The 23,182-nt window shown below is 38.2% G+C and overlaps 1 protein-coding gene across 4 annotated transcripts in view; it reads left to right on the top strand.

The window, feature by feature from the left end:
- DYM (dymeclin) overlaps positions 1-23,182 on the top strand; it is a 348,746-nt gene that overhangs the window by 85,412 nt on the left and 240,152 nt on the right. For all 4 annotated transcript variants that reach the window (XM_041746593.1, XM_041746584.1, XM_041746566.1 and 1 more), the window contains one exon: positions 21,896-22,021. In XM_041746593.1, the coding sequence (XP_041602527.1) occupies positions 21,896-22,021 (126 nt within the window). The remainder of the gene's footprint in view (positions 1-21,895; positions 22,022-23,182) is intronic.

Here is a 23,182-nt window from a genome sequence, read left to right as displayed (position 1 = left end):
AGCACTATTATACAGCTACTGGTGGCTCTAGAAAAAAGCATAAAGGACTCAAGAGACTTCATGACTGCAGAATTTAGATCTAATCGGGCAGAAATTAAAAATCAATTGAATGAGATGCAATCCAAACTAGAAGTCCTAACAAGGAGGGTTAATGAGGTGGAAGAACGAGTGAGTGACATAGAATACAAGTTGATGGCAGAGAGGGAAACTGAGGAAAAAAGAGACAAACAATTAAAAGACCATGAAGATAGATTAAGGGAAATAAACGACAACCTGAGGAAGAAGAACCTACGTTTAATTGGGGTTCCTGAGGGCGCCGAAAGGGCCAGAGGGCCAGAATATGTATTTGAACAAATCATAGCTGAAAACTTTCCTAATCTGGGAAGGGAAACGGGCATTCAGATCCAGGAAATAGATCCCCCCTAAAATCAATAAAAACCGTTCAACACCTTGACATTTAATAGTGAAGCTTGCAAATTCCAAAGATAAAGAGAAGATCCTTAAAGCAGCAAGAGACAAGAAATCTCTGACTTTTATGGGGAGGAGTATTAGGGTAACAGCAGACCTCTCCACAGAGACCTGGCAGGCCAGAAAGGGCTGGCAGGATATATTCAGGGTCCTAAATGAGAAGAACATGCAACCAAGAATACTTTATCCAGCAAGTCTCTCATTCAGAATGGAAGGAGAGATAAAGAGCTTCCAAGACAGGCAGGAACTGAAAGAATATGTGACCTCAAACCAGCTCTGCAAGAAATTTTAAGGGGGAATCTTAAAATTCCCCTTTAAGAAGAAGTTCAGTGGAACAATCCACAAAAACAAGGACTGAATAGATATCATGATGACACTAAACTCGTATCTGTCAATAGTAACTCTGAACGTAAATGGGCTTAATGACCCCATCAAAAGGCGCAGGGTTTCAGACTGGATAAAAAAGCAGGACCCATCTATTTGCTGTCTACAAGAGACTCATTTTAGACAGAAGGACACCTACAACCTGAAAATAAAAGCTTGGAGAACCATTTACCATTCAAATGGTCCTCAAAAGAAAGCAGGGGAGCCATCCTTATATCAGATAAACTGAAATTTACCCTGAAGACTGTAGTGAGAGATGAAGAGGGACACTATATCATACTTAAAGGATCTATCCAACAAGAGGACTGAACAATCATCAATATATATGCCCCGAATGTGGGAGCTGCCAAATATTTAAATCAATTAATAACCAAAGTGAAGAAATACTTAGATAATAATACACTTATACTTGGTGACTTCAATCTAGCTCTTTCTATACTCGATAGGTCTTCTAAGCACAACATCTTCAAAGAAACAAGAGCTTTAAATGATACACTGGACCAGATGGATTTCATAGATATCTACAGAGCTTTACATCCAAACTCAACTGAATACACATTCTTCTCAAGTGCACATGGAACTTTCTCCAGAATAGACCACATACTGGGTCACAAATCAGGTCTGAACTGATACCAAAAGATTGGGATCGTCCCCTGCATATTCTCAGACCATAATGCCTTGAAATTAGAACTAAATCACAAGATGTTTGGAAGGACTTCAAACACGTGGAGGTTAAGGACCATCCTGCTAAAAGATGAAAGGGTCAACCAGGAAATTAAGGAAGAATTGAAAAGATTCATGGAAACTAATGAGAATGAAGATACAACTGTTCAAAATCTTTGGGATGCAGCAAAAGCAGTCCTAAGGGGGAAATACATCGCAATACAAGCATGCATTCAAAAACTGGAAAGAACTCAGATACAAAAGCTAACCTTACACCTAAAGGAGCTAGAGAAAAAAAAGCAAATAGATCCTACACCCAGCAGAAGAAGAGAGTTAATAAAGATTCGAGCAGAACTCAATGAAATCGAGACCAGAAGAATTGTGGAACAGATCAAGAAAACCAGGAGTTGGTTCTTTTTTTTTTTTTATCTTTTTTTTTTTTTTTTTTAAAGATTTATTTATTTATTTATGATAGGCATAGAGAGAAAGAGAGGCAGAGATTCAGGAGGAGGGAGAAGCAGGCTCCATGCCGGGAGCCTGACGCGGGACTTGATCCCGGGACTCTAGGATCGCGCCCTGGGCTGAAGGCAGACGCCAAACCGCTGAGCCACCCAGGGATCCCCAGGAGTTGATTCTTTGAAAGAATTAATAAGATAGATAAACCATTAGCCAGCCTTATTAAAAAGAAGAGAGAGAAGACTCAAATTAATAAAATCATGAATGAGAAAGGAGAGATCACTACCAACACCAAGGAAATACAAACGATTTTCAAAACATATTATGAACAGCTATACGCCAATAAATTAGGCAATCTAGAAGAAATGGACGCATTTCTGGAAAGCCACAAACTACCAAAACTGGGACAGGAAGAAATAGAAAACCTGAACAGTTCAATAACCAGGGGAGGAAATTGAAGCAGTCATCAAAGACCTCCCAAGACACAAAAGTCCAGGGCCAGATGGCTTCCGTGGGGAATTCTATCAAACGTTTCAAGAAGAAACCATACCTATTCTACTAAAGCTGTTTGGAAAGATAGAAAGAGATGGAGTACTTCCAAATTCGTTCTATGAGGCCAGCATCACCTTAATTCCGAAACCAGACAAAGACCCCACCAAAAAGGAGAATTACAGACCAATATCCCTGATGAACATGGATGCAAAAATTCTCAACAAGATACTAGCCAATACGATCCAACAGTACATTAAGAAAATTATTCACCATGACCAAGTAGGATTTATCCCCGGGACACAAGGCTGGTTCAACACTCGTAAAACAATCAATGTGATTGATCATATCAGCAAGAGCAAAACCAAGAACCATATGATCCTCTCATTAGATGCAGAGAAAGCACTTGACAAAATAAAGCATCCATTCCTGATCAAAACTCTTCAGAGCGTAGGATAGAGGGAACATTCCTTGACATCTTAAAAGCCATCTACGAAAAGCCCACTGCAAATATCATTCTCAATGGGGAAGCACTGGGAGCCTTTCCCCTAAGATCAGGAAGAAGACAGGGATGTCCACTCTCACCACTGCTATTCAACATAGTACTGGAAGTCCTCGCCTCAGCAATCAGACAACAAAAAGACATTAAAGGCATTCAAATTGGCAAAGAAGAAGTCAAACTCTCCCTCTTCGCCGATGACATGATACTCTACATAGAAAACCCAAAAGCCTCCACCCCAAGATTGCTAGAACTCATACAGCAGTTTGGTAGCGTGGCAGGATACAAAATCAATGCCCAGAAATCAATGGCATTTCTATACACTAACAAGGAGACTGAAGAAAGAGAAATTAAGGAGTCAATCCCATTTACAATTGCACCCAAAAGCATAAGATACCTAGAATAAACCTAACCAAAGAGGTAAAGGATCTATACCCTAAAAACTACAGAACACTTCTGAAATAAATTGAGGAAGACACAAAGAGATGGAAAAATATTCCATGCTCATGGATTGGCAGAATTAATATTGTGAAAATGTCAATGTTACCCAGGATAATTTACACGTTTAATGCAATCCCTATCAAAATACCATGGACTTTCTTCACAGAGTTGGAACAAATTATTTTAAGATTTGTGTGGAATCAGAAAAGACCCCGAATAACCAGGGGGATTTTAAAAAAGAAAACCATATCTGGGGGCATCACAATGCCAGATTTCAGGTTGTACTACAAAGCTGTGATCATCAAGACAGTGTGGTACTGGCACAAAAACAGACACATAGATTAATGGAACAGAGTAGAGAACCCAGAAGTGGACCCTGAACTTTATGGTCAACTCATATTCGACAAAGGAGGAAAGACTATCCACTGGAAGAAAGACAGTCTCTTCAATAAATGGTGCTGGGAAAATTGGACAGCCACAGGCAGAAGAATGAAACTGGACCACTCTCTTTCACCATACACAAAGATAAACTCAAAACGGATGAAAGATCTAAATGTGAGACAAGATTCCATCAAAATCCTAGAGGGGAACACAGGTAGTGCCCTTTTTGAACTCGGCCACAGTAACTTCTTGCAAGATACATCCAAGAAGGCAAAAGAAACAAAAGCAAAAATGAACTATTGGGACTTCATCAAGATAAGAAGCTTTTGCACAGCAAAGGATACAGTCAACAAAACTAAAAGACAACCTACAGAATGGGAGAAGATATTTGCGAATGACCTATCAGATAAAGGGCTAGTATCCAAGATCTATAAAGAACTTATTAAACTCAACACCAAAGAAACAAACAATCCAATCATGAAATGGGCAAAAGACATGAAGGGAAATCTCACAGAGGAAGACATAGACATGGTCAACACGCCCATGAGAAAATGCTCTGCATCACTTGCCATCAGCGAAATACAAATCAAAACCACAATGGGATACTACCTTACACCAGTGAGAATGGGGAAAATTAACAAGGCAGGAAACCACAAATGTTGGAGAGGATGTGGAGAAAAGGGAACCCTCTTACACTGTTGGTGGGAATATGAACTGGTGCAGCCACTCTGGAAAACTGTGTGGAGGTTCCTCAAAGAGTTAAAAATAGACCTGCCCTACGACCCAGCAATTGCACTGCTGGGGATTTACCCCAAAGACTCAGATGCAATGAAACACCGGGACACCTGCACCCCGATGTTTCTAGCAGCAATGTCTACAATAGCCAAACTGGAAGGAGCCTCGGTGTCCATCGAAAGATGAATGGATAAAGAAGATGTGGTCTATGTATAAAATGGAATATTACTCAGCCATTAGAAATGACAAATACCCACCATTTGCTTCAACGTGGATGGAACTGGAGGGTATTATGTTGAGTGAAATAAGTCAATCAGAGAAGGACAAACATATTGTCTCATTCATTTGGGGAATATAAATAATAGTGAAAGGGAATATAAGGGAAGGGAGAAGAAATGTGTGGGAAATATCAGAAAGGGAAACAGAACATGGAAGACTCCTAACTCTGGGAAACGAACTAGGGGTGGTGGAAGCGGAGGAGGGCGGGTGTTGGAGGGGACTGGGTGACGGGCACTGAGGGGGGCACTTGACGGGATGAGCACTGGGTGTTATTCTGTATGTTGGTAAATTGAACACCAATAAAAAATAAATTTATTATAAAAAAAAATCCAGAAGCTGAAGGAGAGGCAGAAGATAATATTTACTGTTGAATATGATACCTGGCTGTAAAATGGGAGTAATACATAGGAGTTACTTTTACAGAGTTTTGATAAAGATTTAATATAATTATAAAGTGTTCAGAAAAAAAAATTGATTCCTGGTGTAGTGAAGAGGGGGCTCTCGGTTAAATTTTTTAAAATATATAAACCTTTACCATGTTTATTGAAGTCTGAGCAAAATATATCCAGTAGCACAAGTAATGTTGATTTTATGTTACATGCTCTGATTGTTCATAATTGAGTAACTGATTATCGTTAAGAAATTAGAACATATCTGCAGAAGGAAGAAAGCCCCTCTCTGGTTCTGAATCCAGAAGATAGAGCTTGGATCCTGGCTCTCCTACTAACTAACCTCGGGTTTCCCATTTTAAAACTAGGGATAAGAGACCAGAAACCATTACTTGAAAAGGACATTTGAAATCATCTAGTTCAGCTGTTGAGTATTTTAGATGAGGAAATTCAAGTGCTTGAGTTTGGAGACCAACTCCTGTAGCAGTTAGTAACACCCAGGCCATACATCATGTCCTGTGATGCAGTAGAGTGGCCAGCAGCGAGAGGGAGCACCTCATCCTGGGATGAGCCTGTCTGGTATTCTGTCTACTGTGTGGTTTAGCATTGTGTTGAGGACCAAAGCAATGCACCGGAAGATGCTTTTGTAAATTGTAAAATGCTTTACGATTATAAAAATGTATTGTCCTACACATATTAAGTATTCAAGAAAAATACTGAACAGATTTGTTTTGAGTTAATTTTCCTATTTTAAACTTACCAGTAAAAAGGAGATCACTAACAAGTATAGCAGGCATAGGATGTGGAATGTCTGCAATTTAAAAGAACAAGGCTGAATCATCTGGGAACTGAAGGAAGTTTCTGTAGCATCTGGCTGCCTAGGAGGACAGGTTCTAGCCTGGCGTTAGGTGTGCAAGATTGCAGCAGCAAAAGCAGAATCCTGAATCCTGGCTGTCATTTTACCTATGTTTGCGTATCTCCTTGCAAACTGTTTATGAGCTGTTTAAAGCTAGATGATCATTGGATTTTTAGAACTGGAATTCAGCTCTCCTTTATCCTAGCTCCATCATTTTACATATAATGTCACTGAAGTGGAGAAAAGGGAAGAGACTTTCCTGAGGTCAGTTTGCAGGATTCTTAGGTGGCCCTGAAAACACAGACTCTCTGCCTTCAAGGAATTTTTACTTTTATAAAACCACGACTGGTATAGAATACATTTGTTACTTTCTTTTGCTGTTATTAATACATGGATGGCAAAGTCTGCATGAGGTAAAGTACACTAGTCGTTGCAAACTTTAATTCTACCAGCAAAGAGTTAATTTTTTTGTTTTAATATTTTATGTCAGTTATATAAATTATGAGTAATTTCTTTTCACATATAATCCAGATTATATATTTATATTTCTTTTCACAAATAATCTATTCTTATATAAGAGTAATTTCTTTTCACATATAATCCAGATTACATTACATATGGATAGTTAATACTAGCCTTTGATACTGATGCTGCAATTATTTTAAATGTTAATACATTTGTGTATTTGGTTTTGGAAAAAAGATCAAACAGAGGGCTTATGATGAGAACAAATACTCTTTGTCTTACCCTTTTTATCTCTTCCCTCCCCAGAAGCAGTCTGTTTTGATTCTTAGCTGTTTGGGAGCTTTATATAAATCTTTACCCTTATCCTACCTTTATGGATATTTTTCTAAACAATACTAATTTCTTTTTCTTTTAATTAGTAAGGTTTATATTTCAGAGCAGTTTTAGGTTCACAGCAAAATTGAGTGAAGTGCAGGCAATTCCCATGTGACCCTGTTCGCACACTGGTATAGTACCCTCACCCACCTTCAGCACCCTGCCCCAGGGTGGTACGTTTGTTATAGTTGATGAACCCACACTGACACATCATTATGGCCCAAAGTCATGTTTTACATTAGGGCTCACTCTTGTTGTGTTGTACATTGTATAGGTTTTAACGAACGAGTGATGATATGTATCCACCATTGAAGTATCATACGAGTAGTTTCATTGCCCTAAAAGTCCTCTCTCCTCTACCTGTTTATCCCCTCCCCCCACCCCAGTTACTATCTGTCCTACTACCTCCTCAGCTCTGCCTTTTCTAAAATGTCATATAGTTGGAACCATACAGCATGTGGCCTTTTCAGATTGGCTTTGTTTAGTTAACAGTATACATTTAAGGTTCTTCTGTGTTTATGGCTTTATAGCTCATTTCTTTGTAGCACTGAATAGTATTCCATTGTTGGGATAGACTACATATACATATTCAGATAATAACCATCATGTAAGTCTTAAGAATTGGTATCGAGTACCTTTTAAAATGAAAATATGATAAAGTTGATTAAAAAAAAACCGTATCCCCTAAGAGATTACTATTATATTTTTCTTTCAAAATTTTATTTAAATTCAGGTTAGTTCACATATAGTGTAGTATTAGTTTCAGGGGTAGAATTTAGTGATTCTTCAGTTATGTTTATCCAGTGCTTGTTACATCAAGTACCGTCCTTAGTGCCCATCACCCAATTACTTCCACACTTCCCCTCCAGCAATCCTCAGTTTGTTCCTCATATTTAAGAGTCTCTTACGGTATGCTTCTCTCTCTCTGTCTTTATCTTATTTTATTTTTCCATCCCTTTCCCTGTGTTCATCTGTTTTGTTTTTTAAATTCTATATATGAGTGAAATCATATGATATTTCTCTTTGTCTGAGTGACTTATTTCACTCAGCATCCACATCATTGCAAATGTCAAGATTTCATTCTTTTTGATGAGTAATATTCCATTGTGTGTGTGTGTGTGTGTGTGTGTACTACATCTTTTTTATCCATCTGTTCATGGACTTCTGGGCTCTTTCCATATTTTGGCTATTGTGAACATTGCTGCTAAAACATTGGGATGCATGTGCTCCTTCAAATCACTATTTTTGTATCCTTTAGATAAATACCTAGTAGTGGAATTGCTAAGTTCTATTTTTAACTTTTTAGGAACCCCCACATACTGTTTTCCAGAGTGGCTACACCAGTTTGCATTTCCACCAACCCTAAAGACATTATACCAGTTATAGTCTCACCAAAATCCTTTAACAGAGCCTTGCCAGCATTGTATAAATTTTTTTGTGAGTTAAATGGAAATCATAGTGTGATTCTTATGTGTATTTTCTCATTATAAATGAGATTGAACATCTCTTCATATATTCAAAAGCCATTTCTAACTTTTGATGAAGGTTTAATAAACATTCTTAATTCCTGAGAGCTCTTTTTCTCTGATTGTTTCTTGTTTTATGAATGCAACATTTTAAGCTAGCATGATTGCACTATGGATACTCATATAACCATTTTGGTAAATCTGTTGTATTATTATATCCATCTCTTTTTGAATATTATGTATCCATTTTATCAGCCCATCCTAATTTTTTATTTTTAAGAATTTATTTATTTTAATTTTTAATTTAAAAAAAGATTTTATTTATTCACGAGAGACACACACACAGAGGCAGAGACACAGGCAGAGGGAGAAGCAGGATCCATGCAGGGAGCCCGATATGGGGGACTTGATCTCAGGACTCCAGGATCATGACCTGGGCCAAAGGCTCTACCACTGAGCCACCCAGGTGTCCCAAGAATATTTTTTAAAACTTATTTTGTTCGTTGAACTTTATTTCAGGAAGATATATGGCTATATTTTATTCATGTGTTTGATGCATTGTTAGATATAGAGCACTAGTTCTTTGAGAAACCATGAGAGCATGGAGTGGATATTTGAGTTTACTTGATCCACCCCCTTGATTTTTACATATGATGAAGCTGACAGGTAAGGTAGCTGATGAAGGCAGTGAGCGAAAGTTCTGAGACCAGAATCTAGATTTTTTGACTTCTAACCTCCAGATACTTTCTGTTCTGTTAATAAGACTTTTATAAATGAGAAGTATTCCCATGTCTTTTTGTTACCTTTGAAAACTAGCCACCACCACCATTGACAGTATCTGTAAATACACTCTACCACTTTTTAGTCTTTCCTTGTATTTTACTTTTACTCTCTGCAGTGGTTGACACTGAAATTTCTAAATTTTGTTCTTAATCCTTTGAACTTGTCAGTTGTATTTGTTAAACTTATGTTCCATTTACATACTGTCCAGTTTCTTATCCAATAGTAAGTCAGAGGAGGATGTTTTTTTTCCTCCATACTCGTTGACTTTGTACTTAGCCAACACTAACACCCATTTCATGAAGGCTTTTGTCTTTATCCAAGTGTTCCACTCTGCCCTAGCAGTGCAGTGCAAGGTCAAGACGCCGGTCTTTTTTTTTTTCTTCACATGAAATTAATAACTTGCTCCAACAGTAGTTTGTTTTAGGACATTTCCAGCCCAGATGGTGGAAAGTTCTTGGGATAATATGGCAGCCAAAGCAACACTTTGGCTTTTTAAAGCTGACTTTGTTTTGGCGATTGTGCGATGAAAATCTTCTGAAGATCATACAAGGACATTAAAACAAGAAAGATCTGTTGGCTTGAAACATTTTTCATCTTTTAAAAACCACCACACTCAGCATGGTAGCATTTTGGTTTCTTTCAAGTATTGGCCTGTCTGTCTGGCTCTTTTCCCAGATAATTTGGAACTTAGGATAGGGATAGGCCAATTAATACATTTAAAATTTTGTTTTCACAGAAACCTAACATTGCCTTGAATTTCTTTTTTTTTTTTTTGAGCATTATAGAAAGTTACAGCAAGAAAGGTCATTAGAGATCATCTTGCCCAATGTACTTATTTGAAAGTAGGAAAACTGAGACTCAGAGGAATTATTGTTGAGATTAACAGGATGAGTTTAATGGAGAGTTGAGAAGCAGATCCTAGGTCCCCTAATTTTGGATCAATGACTTCTATGGCACACCACACATAATTTAATTTTGTTTGCTTTTATTTCAGTAGATCATCAGATTTGAATCAAGAAAAGTTTAATTTTAACATTTATGACAATCTTATATTTTTAGCTCTTGATTAATTTAATTTTAGAGCGTATTGCTTAAATATCCAAACACATAAAAAAAAGTACATGAATAGTCTCCTGCCTACTATGGTCCCTCATCTCTCCAGCTGTCCCATTTGCTTCCATAAATAACCACTCTTCTTAGTCTCTGATATATCCTTCCTGAAAATGTTCATGCAATGTAGATGCAGTTATGAACACAGATTCTTATCTCTTCATTCACACAAAAGGTGGGAGACCATAGACACTGTCTAGAACTTTCTTTTATCCATCGGCAATCTATCCTGGCAGCCTCTGTACACAAGCATTTAAAGACCATTCTCATTTTTGTTATGAGGATATTCAAATATCCCAAAATTTACCCTTTCAAAGTGTATCATCAGGTGGTTTTTAGTATATTCACAAAAGTTGTGAAATTGTCATTCCAGTCCAATTCCAGAACTTCTTCACCCCGTGGGGAAGCCCTGTACCCATTAGCAGCCACTATTCATTTCTCACTCTCCCCGGCCTGCCGGCCCGTAGTAACTGCTAATCTGTCTGTTTTCTGTCTCTCTGGGTTTATCCTTTTGGGGCATTTCATATGAATGGAATCTTAGGCTATGTGGTCTTTTAGGTCTGATTTCTTTCACTTAGCATAAAGAGTTTAAGGTTCACCTCATTTTAGCAAGTCCCCTACTTCATTCCTTTTCATGACAGAAGTATCCCGTCTTATGTATACACCACATTTTGTTTATCCACTCAAAAGTTGATAAACATTTGGGTTGTTTCTGCTTTTTAGCCATCATGAATAATGCTGCTCTGAGCATTCGTGTACAAGATTTTGGGTGGACATACGTTTGCAGTTCCCTTGGGCTTGTATCTTAAGAGTAAAATTGCTAGTCATATGGTAATTGTGTGTTTAACTTTCCAAGTAACTGCCCATCTTTTCCTCGGCAGCTTCATCATTTTACATTTCTATGAGCCTTGTGCACGAGTTCTATCTGATTGTGTACATCCTTTCTCATTCTTCTAAAAAAACCAAAAACTACATTATGATCTGTTGTAGGTCAATATCAAATTATATGTAATCATTCCCCTCTTGTTGGACATTAGAATTGTTAACATGTTTTTGCTCATATCCTTTCCTCATTTTCATATTGGAGCTTCTGTTATATCTGTTTCTAGGACCCATTTTGTATTAGATGAGCCCTTTGTGACGTGAATTTAAAGCATATATTTTTCCTAAATTTGCCTTTTTACTTATTTGCTTAGAATATGCTTTTGTTTTGCCAGAAGAATTTTTAAACGCTATTTTTAAGAATTTGTACTTACCTGTCTTTTACAGCTTTTTAGGCCTTCTGGATGGACTTTTAGACTCATTGTTTATCTTTTTTGGCCTTTTCTCTCACTACTTGCCTCTGCACTTTTCATTCTAGCCCCACTGGCTTGTTTGGTGTTCCTTAAATATGTGAGGCATGTTCCTAGCTCAGGGCCTTTTGTGTGCTGATCCCTCTCCCTGGAAGACTCTTCAGTTGCCCGCTTACTTTTTTCAAGTCTTTGTTCAAATGTCAACTTTTTTTTTTTAAAGATTTTATTTATTCATGAGAGACAGAGGGGGGCTGGGCGGCAGAGACACAGGCAGAGGGAGAAGCAGGCTCCATGCAGAGAGCACGACATAGGACTCGATCCTGGGTCTCAGGATCACGCCCTGGGCTGAAGGTGGCGCTAAACCACTAAGCCACCTGGGCTGCCCTCAAATGTCAACTTTGTATTGAGTCTTCTTATTTAAAATTGTAACACAGGGGCACCTGGGTAGCTCAGTAGGTTAAGACTGCCTTGGGCTCTGGTCATGATCCCTGGGTCCTGGGACTGAGTCCCGCATAGGACTTCCTGCTCAGTGGGGAGTCTGCTTCTCCGTCTCCTTCCCCCTGCTGTGCTCTCTCTCTCAAATAAGTAAAATCTTTAAAAAAATAAAATTGTAACACACCTATGATAGATTGTCAGTAGTCCCCCAAATTCATTTTCCTCCTCTTTATTAGAATTTAGCTAGGCAGAGACTGTTTAGGTAGAGATGATGTTTGTCAGATTTACTTGCCAGCTAGATTTAGATATGGGTGTACCAGAGGAAGTGATGTATACAACTTTTGTATTACTTAAAAAGAAATGACTTGCCTTCAAGTGATTTTTCTCCCTTCACTCTGGTGGGAAATAGAAACTGGAACAAGTTTGGAAACACAAGCAAAGGGTGACAGAGCTGCCTTTCCAGCATGGCCCTGTATGATCTTATTAAGTAGATCCTGCTTTATCCTGTAGTTAGGTGGCAGAGAAATGAGCCTTGGTCTGGTTTGAAACATAATTTTGGGCTTCTTTCATAGCAGTGTAGCCTAACTACTCCTTACCCTTACACCTTAACTAGGTACTTCTTATCCAGCCTTTATGCATTGTTTTCTTCATAGCACTTAAAACCTTTTAAATTATTATACAGCATATTTATTTTTCTGCTCCTCTAGAATATAAGCTCCAGGAGGCCTGACATATAGTAGGTAAATATTCAGTATTTGGAACAAATGGTTGGAAAGGCCTTTATGTCATGTTATAAGACAATTTTTCATCTTGTCCCATAGGATTTTTTTTTCTTTAAGACTTAAACTTCTGATATATTTGGAATTTCTTTTAGTGTAAGGTGTGAGGTATAAATTCAAGTATTTTTTTTTCTTTGAGAAAGCTATACAGTTGTTCCAACAAGTGTGTATGAATATCACTATCTTTTTAGTATATTGATGAAGTCCATTTTTGTATAACAATGATTTACAAATAAGAAATGCCTGCTCATCTCCTCATAAGAGGAGATATTTCTCTTAAGAGAGATCATTATATTCTCAATCATTATCAAATCTCAGTGACTATAATAAACTGCTTTTTAGTCTGTGCTGACATAGAAAGATGCTAGATACTCTTCTTTTAGGCATTCTTTTTGTTTCTCTAAGTCTTCTATTTTTATTCATATTAAATGGTATGTTGACATAGGGAATGGATATCTTGGTTTTTGCCTCATACTTATAAGCTATTTTGTAAATAAGAATAGCAAATACTGTGTGTGCTATGTCACTAAACTTTATATTGAGTAAAGAGTTTTTACTGAAATGTGTATTTGCTTTCTATGGTTATTACAAATTAGAAGTGTCTGTGTTAGAATGCTGTTTATGTCTCATGTAGGAACATTTCTAGGTGTAAAATCTTTCAAATAGTGTTTAAATGCTTTTAATAACTAAATGCTTTTAATGAGATTGAATCTGTGAATTTGTGCACTCTGCCAATTTTCAAAAGTTTAACTTAACATCTTTGATTGGCAAATGTGATAGTTAATTTTGTGTGACAGCTTGACTGAGCTGAGGGGTGCCCAGAGGTCAAAATTATTTCATTATTTCTGGGTGTGTCCATGAGTGTGTTTCTGGAAGCAATTAGTATCTGAATTGGTAGACTTTGTCAATAAGATCATACCAGTGCTAGGATCATCCAATCTGTCGAGGGCATAAATAGAATACAAAGGTGGAGGAAGGGTGAATTTGCTCTCCTTCTTCTTTTTTTTTTTTTTTTTTTGCTCTCCTTCTTGACCTGAGACTTCCACCTTCTTTTTGTGTCCTTCCAAAATTCATATGTTGAAACCTAACCTCCAAGGTGATGACATTTGAGGGGATGGTTAGGTCATGAGGACAAAGCACTCATGAATGGGATTAGTGCCCTTGTAGGAGATACCCAAGAAAGGTCCTTTGCCCCTCTTCTACCATGTGATAACAGAAAAAAGATGCTGTCTGTAAACCAGAAAGCTAGCTCTCATCAGGCACTGAATCTGCAGGAGCCTTAATCTTGGACTTTCTAGCCTTCAGAACTGTGAGAATAGATTTCTTTTGTTTATAAACCATCCAGTCTCTGTTAGTTTGTTGTTGCAGTTCACAAGAACTGAGACTTTGTTAGATTGTTTTTCCCTAGTTGCAGTCTCTGTTACTTTGATTGTTTATAGTGATGTGAGAGAGAAGCAGCATTAAGAAGACTGTGGTCAAATGTGGTTAGATATTATCCTCAGACTATCACTTATGATATTTTTTCCCCAGGACATTTCCCAGTAGAGACAATTAGTTTGGAGCAAATGTTTCTCCCACTTATTTTCTTCATGCCCTTCCCATTTAAAAATTTTAAAGTAATAAAAATAGTCACCTGTAATCTCATCTCTCAGGATTGCTTTTTTGATTTTTTTTTTTTTTGCCTGTTAGCGTCTGTATATTCATTCATATAGTACATAATGTTCCACTGTCTTTGTTCAGCATTGTGTTATGTACATTGTAATCAAATATGGCATACCTGAAGAACGTGATATGGTTAACACTTGGAAATCAATCATTTGGCATATTATAATCATTTGTAATATGCCACAATGACAGAATAAATTAGAAAAGCCATATGAGTGTGTCAGTAAGTGTGGAAAAAGCTTTTGACCAAATTCAATATCCATTCATGGGAAAAAGAAATTTGGAGAACTAGATAAAGAAGGGAACATCTTTAGTATGTATAAATACATGTAAAGTGATTGTACCCAGTGTTCTTTATTTAGGTTGCTATCACTGTCTTTGAGTTCTAAATCTAAAAACCTGTCTTTTTTCATCAGTCTTAGTCTTTCTTTCTTTTCTCTCTCTCTCTTTTTAAGATTTTATCTATTTATTTGAGAGAGAATGAGAGAGAAAAAGCATCCAAGTAGGGGAAAGGGAAGAGGGAGAGGGAGAGGCAGGCTCCCTGCTTAGCAGGTAGCCAACATGGGGCTCAATCCCAGGACCCTGAAATCATGACCTGAGCCGAAGGCAGACTCTTGACTGAGCTACTCAGGCGCCCCAGTCTTAGTTTCTCTTGCCCACATTAAGCATCCAGTCTGTCCCTGAGTGCCATTAGTTTTATTTTGTTCCATGTTATTCAAGTCAGATTGCTGTTTTCCATTCCTGTTGTCATTGTTTTCATTGAAGTCCTCATAATGTTCTAGTGAGACAATTTATTGCATATACTTTGTTTCCTGGATTAGTCAAAGTATTTCCCCACTTCAGTACATCCTCCAGCTTCTGATGCTCCCCTCCATCCTACTGTCCCTGATTTTGAACACATCAAGCATAGGATCGAGTCGATCACATTCTTTAGTTCAAGGGTCATTATCATCACTGGTTCATGTAAGGCTCATTCTTCCCAGCATTTGGTGTTAATCCATTCACTTATCCCTATTTTCCCATTCCTTGGTCCCCTTCTATCCCGTAAACAGTCATTTTAAGTGTGTTTGTGCATTTAATTTAATGCTCAACTAAATGTTATATGAATATGCATTTAAAAAAATTTTTAAACTAGGTTCCCTCCCAGTTTGTTAGAATCAGGCGTGCAGGTACAGCTGGCATGGTGCCTCTGACTTCAATATCTCTTAAGGTTGTAATTGAGCTTCTTGCTGGGGCTATGGTCTCATCCGCAGCCTCAGCTCGGAGGAGAGGATCTGCTTTCTAGATTTCTCACTTGCTATTGTCAGCATTCAGTTCCTCTAGGGATATTGGGACTGAAGCCCTCAGCTTTAGCTGTTGACTAGAGACCTCCCTTAGTTCTTTGCCAGGTGGACTTCTCCATATGTCAGCTCACAACAAGGTAACTGGCTCCCCCAGAGAAAGCAAAAACAAAACAGAACAAAACAAACTTGAGAGAGGGTGCCTAACACAAGCCATAGTCATTTTGTAAATTTACTTCCACTTGAGAGTGCCATCCTCTCACTTTTACTGTGTTAGAAGCGAGTTACTAGATTCAGCCTGCAGTTGAGGGGAGGCAGCATACAAGGGCATATGAGTAATATGAAGCCGGGATTATTTGGGGTCATTTTAGAGTTTGCCTACCACATATATATATATATATATATGTTGGGTCCTAGGGAGCTCTCTGAAGATGACTGCTGTGGTTAATAATCCCATCAGTAGTATTTAAGGGTTTATCTATCACCATATGCCTGGCAGTACATTATATTTTCCAGGGCACAAAGGGTATCACAGTGTTTTAAACTCTTAATATATTTTGCTCTTTTTTTCTAGTGCAGTTCTTGCCTTTTTCTTGGCCATTTGTAGGAGTTGTTTGTAAAGTTCTAGATTAGAGTTTCTTGCTCTTCTAGTCTATCATCTGCCTGTTAATTTTGTCCAAGGCTTCATTTTTTGAGCAATAATTCTTAATTTTGATGTGATTAAGTGTATTTTTTGGCTTTATGGTTTGTACTCTTAGGCTTTTATTTAAGAAGTCCTTTCAAAAAAAAAAAAAAAAAAAGAAGTCCTTTCTTCTGCTTGGTTCCAAACTTATCAGTGTATGTTTTCTGTGTTAACTTTAGTTTTACCATTCATATCCAGGTCTTTAACTCATCTGTAGTAGGTCTGTTGTGGGGCACCTGGATGGCTCAGTGGTTGAGCGTCTGCCTTTGGCTCGGGTTGTGGTCCCGGGGACTAAGTCGCACATGGGGAGCCTACTTCTACCTCTGCCTGTGTTTCTGCCTCTCTCTCTCTCTGTCTTATGAATAGATAAATAAATTCTTAAAAAAAAAAAAAAAAAAGGAAAGAATATGTTGTTAGATAGGGACCCATCACTATTTTCTTTGTAAAAGGAGCCAGTCCTAGCACCATCTTTGTACAGTCTCTTCTGTCCTCTTTGATTTGCAGATCCATCCATCTTTGTTGTATGTTGTTTGTCTACACCACAGGTGTTGGCCATACATTTGATTCTTAGGTGGGTTTCATTCATTTGCCTGTTTTCCGTGTGTGTGCAAATACTATGCTGTTTTTACTGTTAAAGCTGCATATAGCATGGCTTGATACCTGGTAGTTGAACGTCCCTCTCTTCACTCTTTATTTTCAGGGTTGACTTGGCCATGTTTACTCTTCCATAAAAAGTGTAGACTGACTTTAGGACGTTCCTGGAAAAGTTTCTGACTTGACTTTCAGAGTAATTTGTGTAGAATTATTATTTTCATGGTATTAAGTCATTCCATTCAGATCATGCTGTGTGTCCTTTGGTCATGTTTTACTGCTGATTGGATTTTGGTCAGTAAATTGAATAGAAGATGTCCTCTCAGTCAATTAGCAGCATTGTGGGTCCTTTATGAAATTCCCTTTATGCTTTTGTTGCAATGAGTATTATTTTATATTATGATCAGGTATTACATGACCTCAATACATCTCTTTCTTTTTTCTCTTCCAAGTTTACTTATGTTTTGTACACTATGCTGATGCAGGGAGCCCCAGGCAGTCAGTTCCAATAAAAATCAAAGATCCCTCTGTCTTGGGGCACCTGGGTGGCTGTCACTTAAGCATCCCACTCTTGATTTCAGCTCAGGTTATGATCTCAGGTTCATGAGATCAAGCCCTGTCTGGAGCTCCACACTCAGTGTGGAGTCTGCTTAAGATTCTCTCTCTCTCTTAAAAAAATAACTTACAAAAAAGAAAAGATCCCTCTACCTATCCATTTATCCATTGAGTTTCAGTGTCTGTTATGTACTTGAGTTGGGAATACAAATAACTAAAAAATGAAAGGATCCAGGTTAGGATCTCATGTGTTCTAGTGAAAAAGAGATTCATCTTGGGACACATGAGTGGCTCAGTCAGTTAAGTGACTTTTGATTTTGGCTCGAGTCATGATTTCAGGTTAGATCATGATCTCATGGGTTGTAAGATTGAGCCCCGTTTGCATGCATGCATACACTCTCTGTCTCAAATAAACAATTTTTTTTTTTTTTTTTAAAAACCTCGCCTGCAAATAACTATTTGACAGTCATGCTTTAGGGCTTAACTTTAATGTCACTTTTTTAGAAGAGCTTTACAATCAGAATCCCCTATAATCCTTTCATGGTATTAATTGCTCTTAATCGTTATTTTGGTGCAATTACTTCTTTTCTCTTTTCTCCACTAAATTGTAAGCTCCATAAAGGCAGGAGCCTTATCTGTTTGTGGATGGATGTGTCTCTGATATGGGGCATAATATCCGGCATATTATCACATGTCCTGGAGGTGGTCACCTATTTAGATAGGTTTTACCCTGCACCAAAATCTTTTGTTCTTCAGGATTTGGCTTTAAGCCCTGACCCAACTAAAAATCTAGCCAGTTGACTATAGAATATAGATTCCTGAGACAGGCAAGGACTGTATGAATAAATGTTAACTATGATGCAAAATCGTTCAGGTTCTAAGCAGCCAGATCATCATTAATGAATAATTAATGAATCATGACATGTCAGGCTTGTCTTTCAGTTCAAGGAATAAGAACAAATAGAAGAATGCATATTATGTGGTTAATATTTACAACACTAATTTTGGAAATTTTAGGAGAGAGAATTGTTCTGTAATACTTTTAAAGCAGAGATTTCTGAGTAGAACTGAGATTTATTCATTACATAATAACATCAATTGCATGGACCTTTTGTGTTTTGTATACTTTGTTTTTTTATTTTTTATTATTTTTTTTACTTTGTTTTTTAAAATTTATTTTTATTTTTGAATTTTTTTTTAATTGGGAGTTCAGTTTGCCAACATATAGCATAACACTCAGTGCTCATCCCACCAAGTGCCCCCCTCAGTGCCCATCACCCAGTCACCCCAATCCCCCACCCACTTCCCCTTCCACTACCCCTTGTTCATTTCCCAGAGTTAGGGGTCTCTCATGTTTTGTCACCCTCGCTGATATTTTCACTCATTTTCTCTCCTTTCCCTTTATTCCCTTTCACTAATTTTTATATTCCCCAAATGAATGAGACCATATAATGTTTGTCCTTTTCCGATTGACTTATTTCACTCAGCACAATACCCTCTAGGTCCCTCCATGTCGAAGCAAATAGTGGGTATTTGTCATTTCTAATGGCTGAGTAATATTCCATTGTATACATATACCACATCTTCTTTATCAATTCATCTTTCGATGGACACCGAGGCTTCTTCCACAATTTGGCTATTGCGGACATTGCTGCTATAAACATCGGGGTGTAGGTGTCCCAGCATTTCACTGCATCACTGCATTTGGGGTAAATCCCCAGCAGTGCAATTGCTGGGTTGTAAGGCAGATCTATTTTTAACTCTTTGAGGAACCTTGACACAGTTTTCCAGAGTGGCAGCACCAGTTCACATTCCCACCAACAGTGCAAGAGGGTTCCCCTTTCTCCACATCCTCTCCAACATTTGTGGTTTCCTGCCTTGTTAATTTTCCCCATTCTCACTGGTGTGAGGTGGTATCTCATTGTGGTTTTGATTTATATTTCCCTGATGGCCAGTGATGCGGAGCATTTTCTCATGCGCTTGTTGGCCATGTCTGTGTCTTCCTCCGTGAGATTTCTCTTCATGTCTTTTGCCCATTTCATGATTGGATTGTTTGTTTCTTTGCTGTTGAGTTTAATAAGTTCATTATAGATCTTGGATACTAGCCCTTTATCTGATAGGTCATTCGCAAATATCTTCTCCCATTCTGTAGGTTGTCTTTTAGTTCTGTTGACTGTTTCTTTTGCTGTGCAGAAGCTTCTTCTCTTGATGAAGTCCCAATAGTTCATTTTTGCTTTTGTTTCTTTTGCCTTCATTGATGGATCTTGCAAGAAGTTGCTGTGGCCAAGTCCAAAAAGGGTGTTGCCTGTGGTCTCCTCTAGGATTTTGACGGAATCTTGTCTCACATTTAGATCTTTCATCCATTTTGAGTTTCTCTTTGTGTCTGGTGTAAGAGAATGGTCTAGTTTCATTCTTCTGCCTGTGGCTGTCCAATTTTCCCAGCACCATTTATTGAAGAGACTGTCTCTTCTCCAGTGGATAGTCTTTCCTGCTTTGTTGAATATTAGTTGACCATAGTTGAGGGTCCACTTCTGGATCCTCTATTCTGTTCCATTAATCTACGTGTCTGTTTTTGTGCCAGTACCACACTGTCTTGATGATCACAGCTTTGTAGTACAACCTGAAATCTGGCATTGTGATGCCCCCAGCTATGGTTTTCTTTCTTTTTTTTTTTTTTTAATTTTTATTTATTTATGATAGTCACAGAGAGAGAGAGAGAGGCAGAGACATAGGCAGAGGGAGAAGCAGGCTCCATGCACCGGGAGCCCGACGTGGGATTCGATCCCGGGTCTCCAGGATCGCGCCCTGGGCCAAAGGCAGGCGCCAAACCGCTGCGCCACCCAGGGATCCCCTGGTTTTCTTTTTTAATATTCCCCTGGCTATTTGGGGCCTTTTCTGATTCCACACAAATCTTAAGATGATTTGTTCCAACTCTATGAAGAAAGTCCATGGTATTTTGATAGGGATTGCATTAAATGTGTAAATCGCCCTGGGTAGCATTGACATTTTCACAATATTAATTCTTCCAGTTCCTGAGCATGGAATATTTTTCCATCTCTTTGTGTCTTCCTCAATTTATTTCAGAAGCGTTCTGTGGTTTTTAGGGTATAGATCCTTTACCTCTTTGGTTAGGTTTATTCCTAGGTATCTTATGCTTTTGGGTGCAATTGTAAATGGGATTGACTCCTTAATTTCTCTTTCTTCAGTCTCCTTGTTAGTGTATAGAAATGCCATTGATTTCTGGGCATTGATTTTGTATCCTGCCACGCTACCAAACTGCTGTATGAGTTCTAGCAATCTTGGGGTGGAGTCTTGGGTTTTCTAGGTACAGTATCATGTCATCGGCGAAGAGGGAGAGTTTGACTTCTTTGCCAATTTGACTGCCTTTTATTTCTTTTTGTTTGTATACTTTGTTTTTGAAAGAGATTCCTATCGGCAATAACTTCTTAAAATATCTGGTAGAATTTACGCTTGCCCAGTTCTAGAATCAAGTCATTTAATTTGTTTAATGAGCCTCATTTAAGTAGGTGTTAAGTGGTTTTTTTGTTTGTTTGTTTGTTTTGGCTTTCCATGACTATTTTGATTCTGTCAAAATATTTTGATATTCTCTTGGAACGGTTACTCTCTTTGCTGTGTTGCTGAGATTACCACTTTCGTGATCTGTTACTGTTTCCCGTCATAATAATTTTTAAACTTTTGTAGTAAACTGGAGATTTCTTGATGCGTTTATTCCTATTTGTGCTTTCTGCTCAGCCAAAACTTTGTTTCCTTTTTATTTGATCTAAGATTTATTTCTGAAGGGGTTTAGGGACCTTGGAAGAAAAATGCTTATTAATAAAACAGGTATATGTATTCCCTGTCCATATTTTGCTGAACATGCAGACCTGGCCTTGAGGCAACAGACACTAGAGGTAGAGATGGAGGGTATACCATTGTCCTCGTTGTAAAGTGATTATCACCTTGGAAAGGCATTGTTTTCTCCCTTGCACTGGGACTTCAGTTTGGCAATCTGAACATTTGGTTCTGTGTTATAATTAAGCAGTGCTGAACATGGAGCTTTAGGGTGAATCTTCCAAAGCAGAACACTGCTGGTATTCATTGTATATTTTCATTATACACTAACAGACTGGTCTTTGTGCAGGAGATGGGAACTGGAAAATAGGAAAGTAATGGGAAGCCTGACCCAAGTACAAGAACCAATGGCTGGGAAAGGGTTTCATATTTTTGCTCGATTTAATTTTTATGTTAAACACATTAGTATATGTAGCCTAGAAACATGTTGAATATTTTGATTGAGTTTTTAAATGTACAGTTTATTTAGAAAACAATCCTGATTTTCAGAGGGATCATTATTCTGTTTATTTCCTGTTTCTCCAGAGATATTACATATGAAATCTCAGTTGAAGCTGTATCAACAATGGTGGTTTTTCTTTCTTGCCAACTCTTCCACAAGGAGGTTTTGCGACAGAGCATCAGTCACAAATATTTGATGCGAGGTCGATGGTATGTTCCTTTTTACATTTTTCTACGTACTTATTGTATAAATCTGTATTTCTTGTCTTGTCCCCTAACCTCACTGTTGTCCCAGCTGTCCTGCTAGATGTTTCCTTCTGTGACTCCGTCTGTACTCCAAACCCAATGCAGAAGGAGCCAAGTTCTGCTTTCCTCTTTAAAACTGTCCCTCCTCTCTGCCCCTCTCATCCCCCTGGCTTTTTACCTTTTCCAGTGGTTTCTTTGTAGAAGTGAAACTTTGAAGTCCTCCTCCTTCTTCTGCATCATTCTCTGCGTCTAAGCACTCATCCAGTCACGTCTGTCCACTGAACTTATTTTGACTCTTCCCCCTTCTTCCTGGTCCTGCTGAAACTACCACACCTCCACCCAGTTACCCTGCTTTTGGACGTGTCCAGCAGCCTCTTAGCTGACTGCTTCTGCTTTCATTTAGTCAGAAATATGTATTGTGTGCTAGCACGTGCCAGGGGTGTGTGTGTGTGTGTGTGTGTGTGTGTGTGTGTGTGTGTGTGTGTGTATGGGGGCCTCTGCACTTGAGCAGAAGCTTACAGTCTCCTAACCGGGGGCTGTGAGTAGACACACACACACACACACACACACACACACTCCTGCTGACACACTCTTCACAGAACTTGAGAATATAAAACAAATACAAATAAAGTAGCTTTGATTAAAATTCTCCAGGACAGGGAGGAGCTTGTCTTCTTCACATCCTTCTTGCTGCCTTGGTTATCTGTGCTGTGCCTTCCTGCCCCCTTGAGGTACCTGTGGCACAGTCACAGAATCCTGTAAGGCTCGTCGGCACATACTGGAAAATCACCGGTAATGGAGAAAGTGCCTGAGCTTTGGCTCAGGAATCTATTTCAGAGTTTTCTCTAGATTGCAGGAACTGATTTATCACTTTACTTTGTGGATACATATCCCTTTCCAGCTGCATTCTCTCCCTTCTCTTCTCTCCATTGCTTAAAAGCAAAGAGCGTTAACATTAAAAAAAATTATATACATACATATATGTATACATATATATAGTATGCATGCATAAATTGAATAATTTCATACTTAAAATGTATAGTCTTTTATATTATTGCTTTTTAATTCTTGCTTTTTCCCTACTGATTCTTTGTTATTATCTCCCCTTGAGTACCAAGTACTGTA

The sequence above is a fragment of the Vulpes lagopus genome, chromosome 1, assembly GCF_018345385.1.
Source record: "Vulpes lagopus strain Blue_001 chromosome 1, ASM1834538v1, whole genome shotgun sequence".
NCBI classification, from domain to species: Eukaryota; Metazoa; Chordata; class Mammalia; order Carnivora; family Canidae; genus Vulpes; species Vulpes lagopus.
Note: the sequence above shows the minus strand (reverse complement) of the source record. Positions and strands in the feature narration are given on the sequence as shown.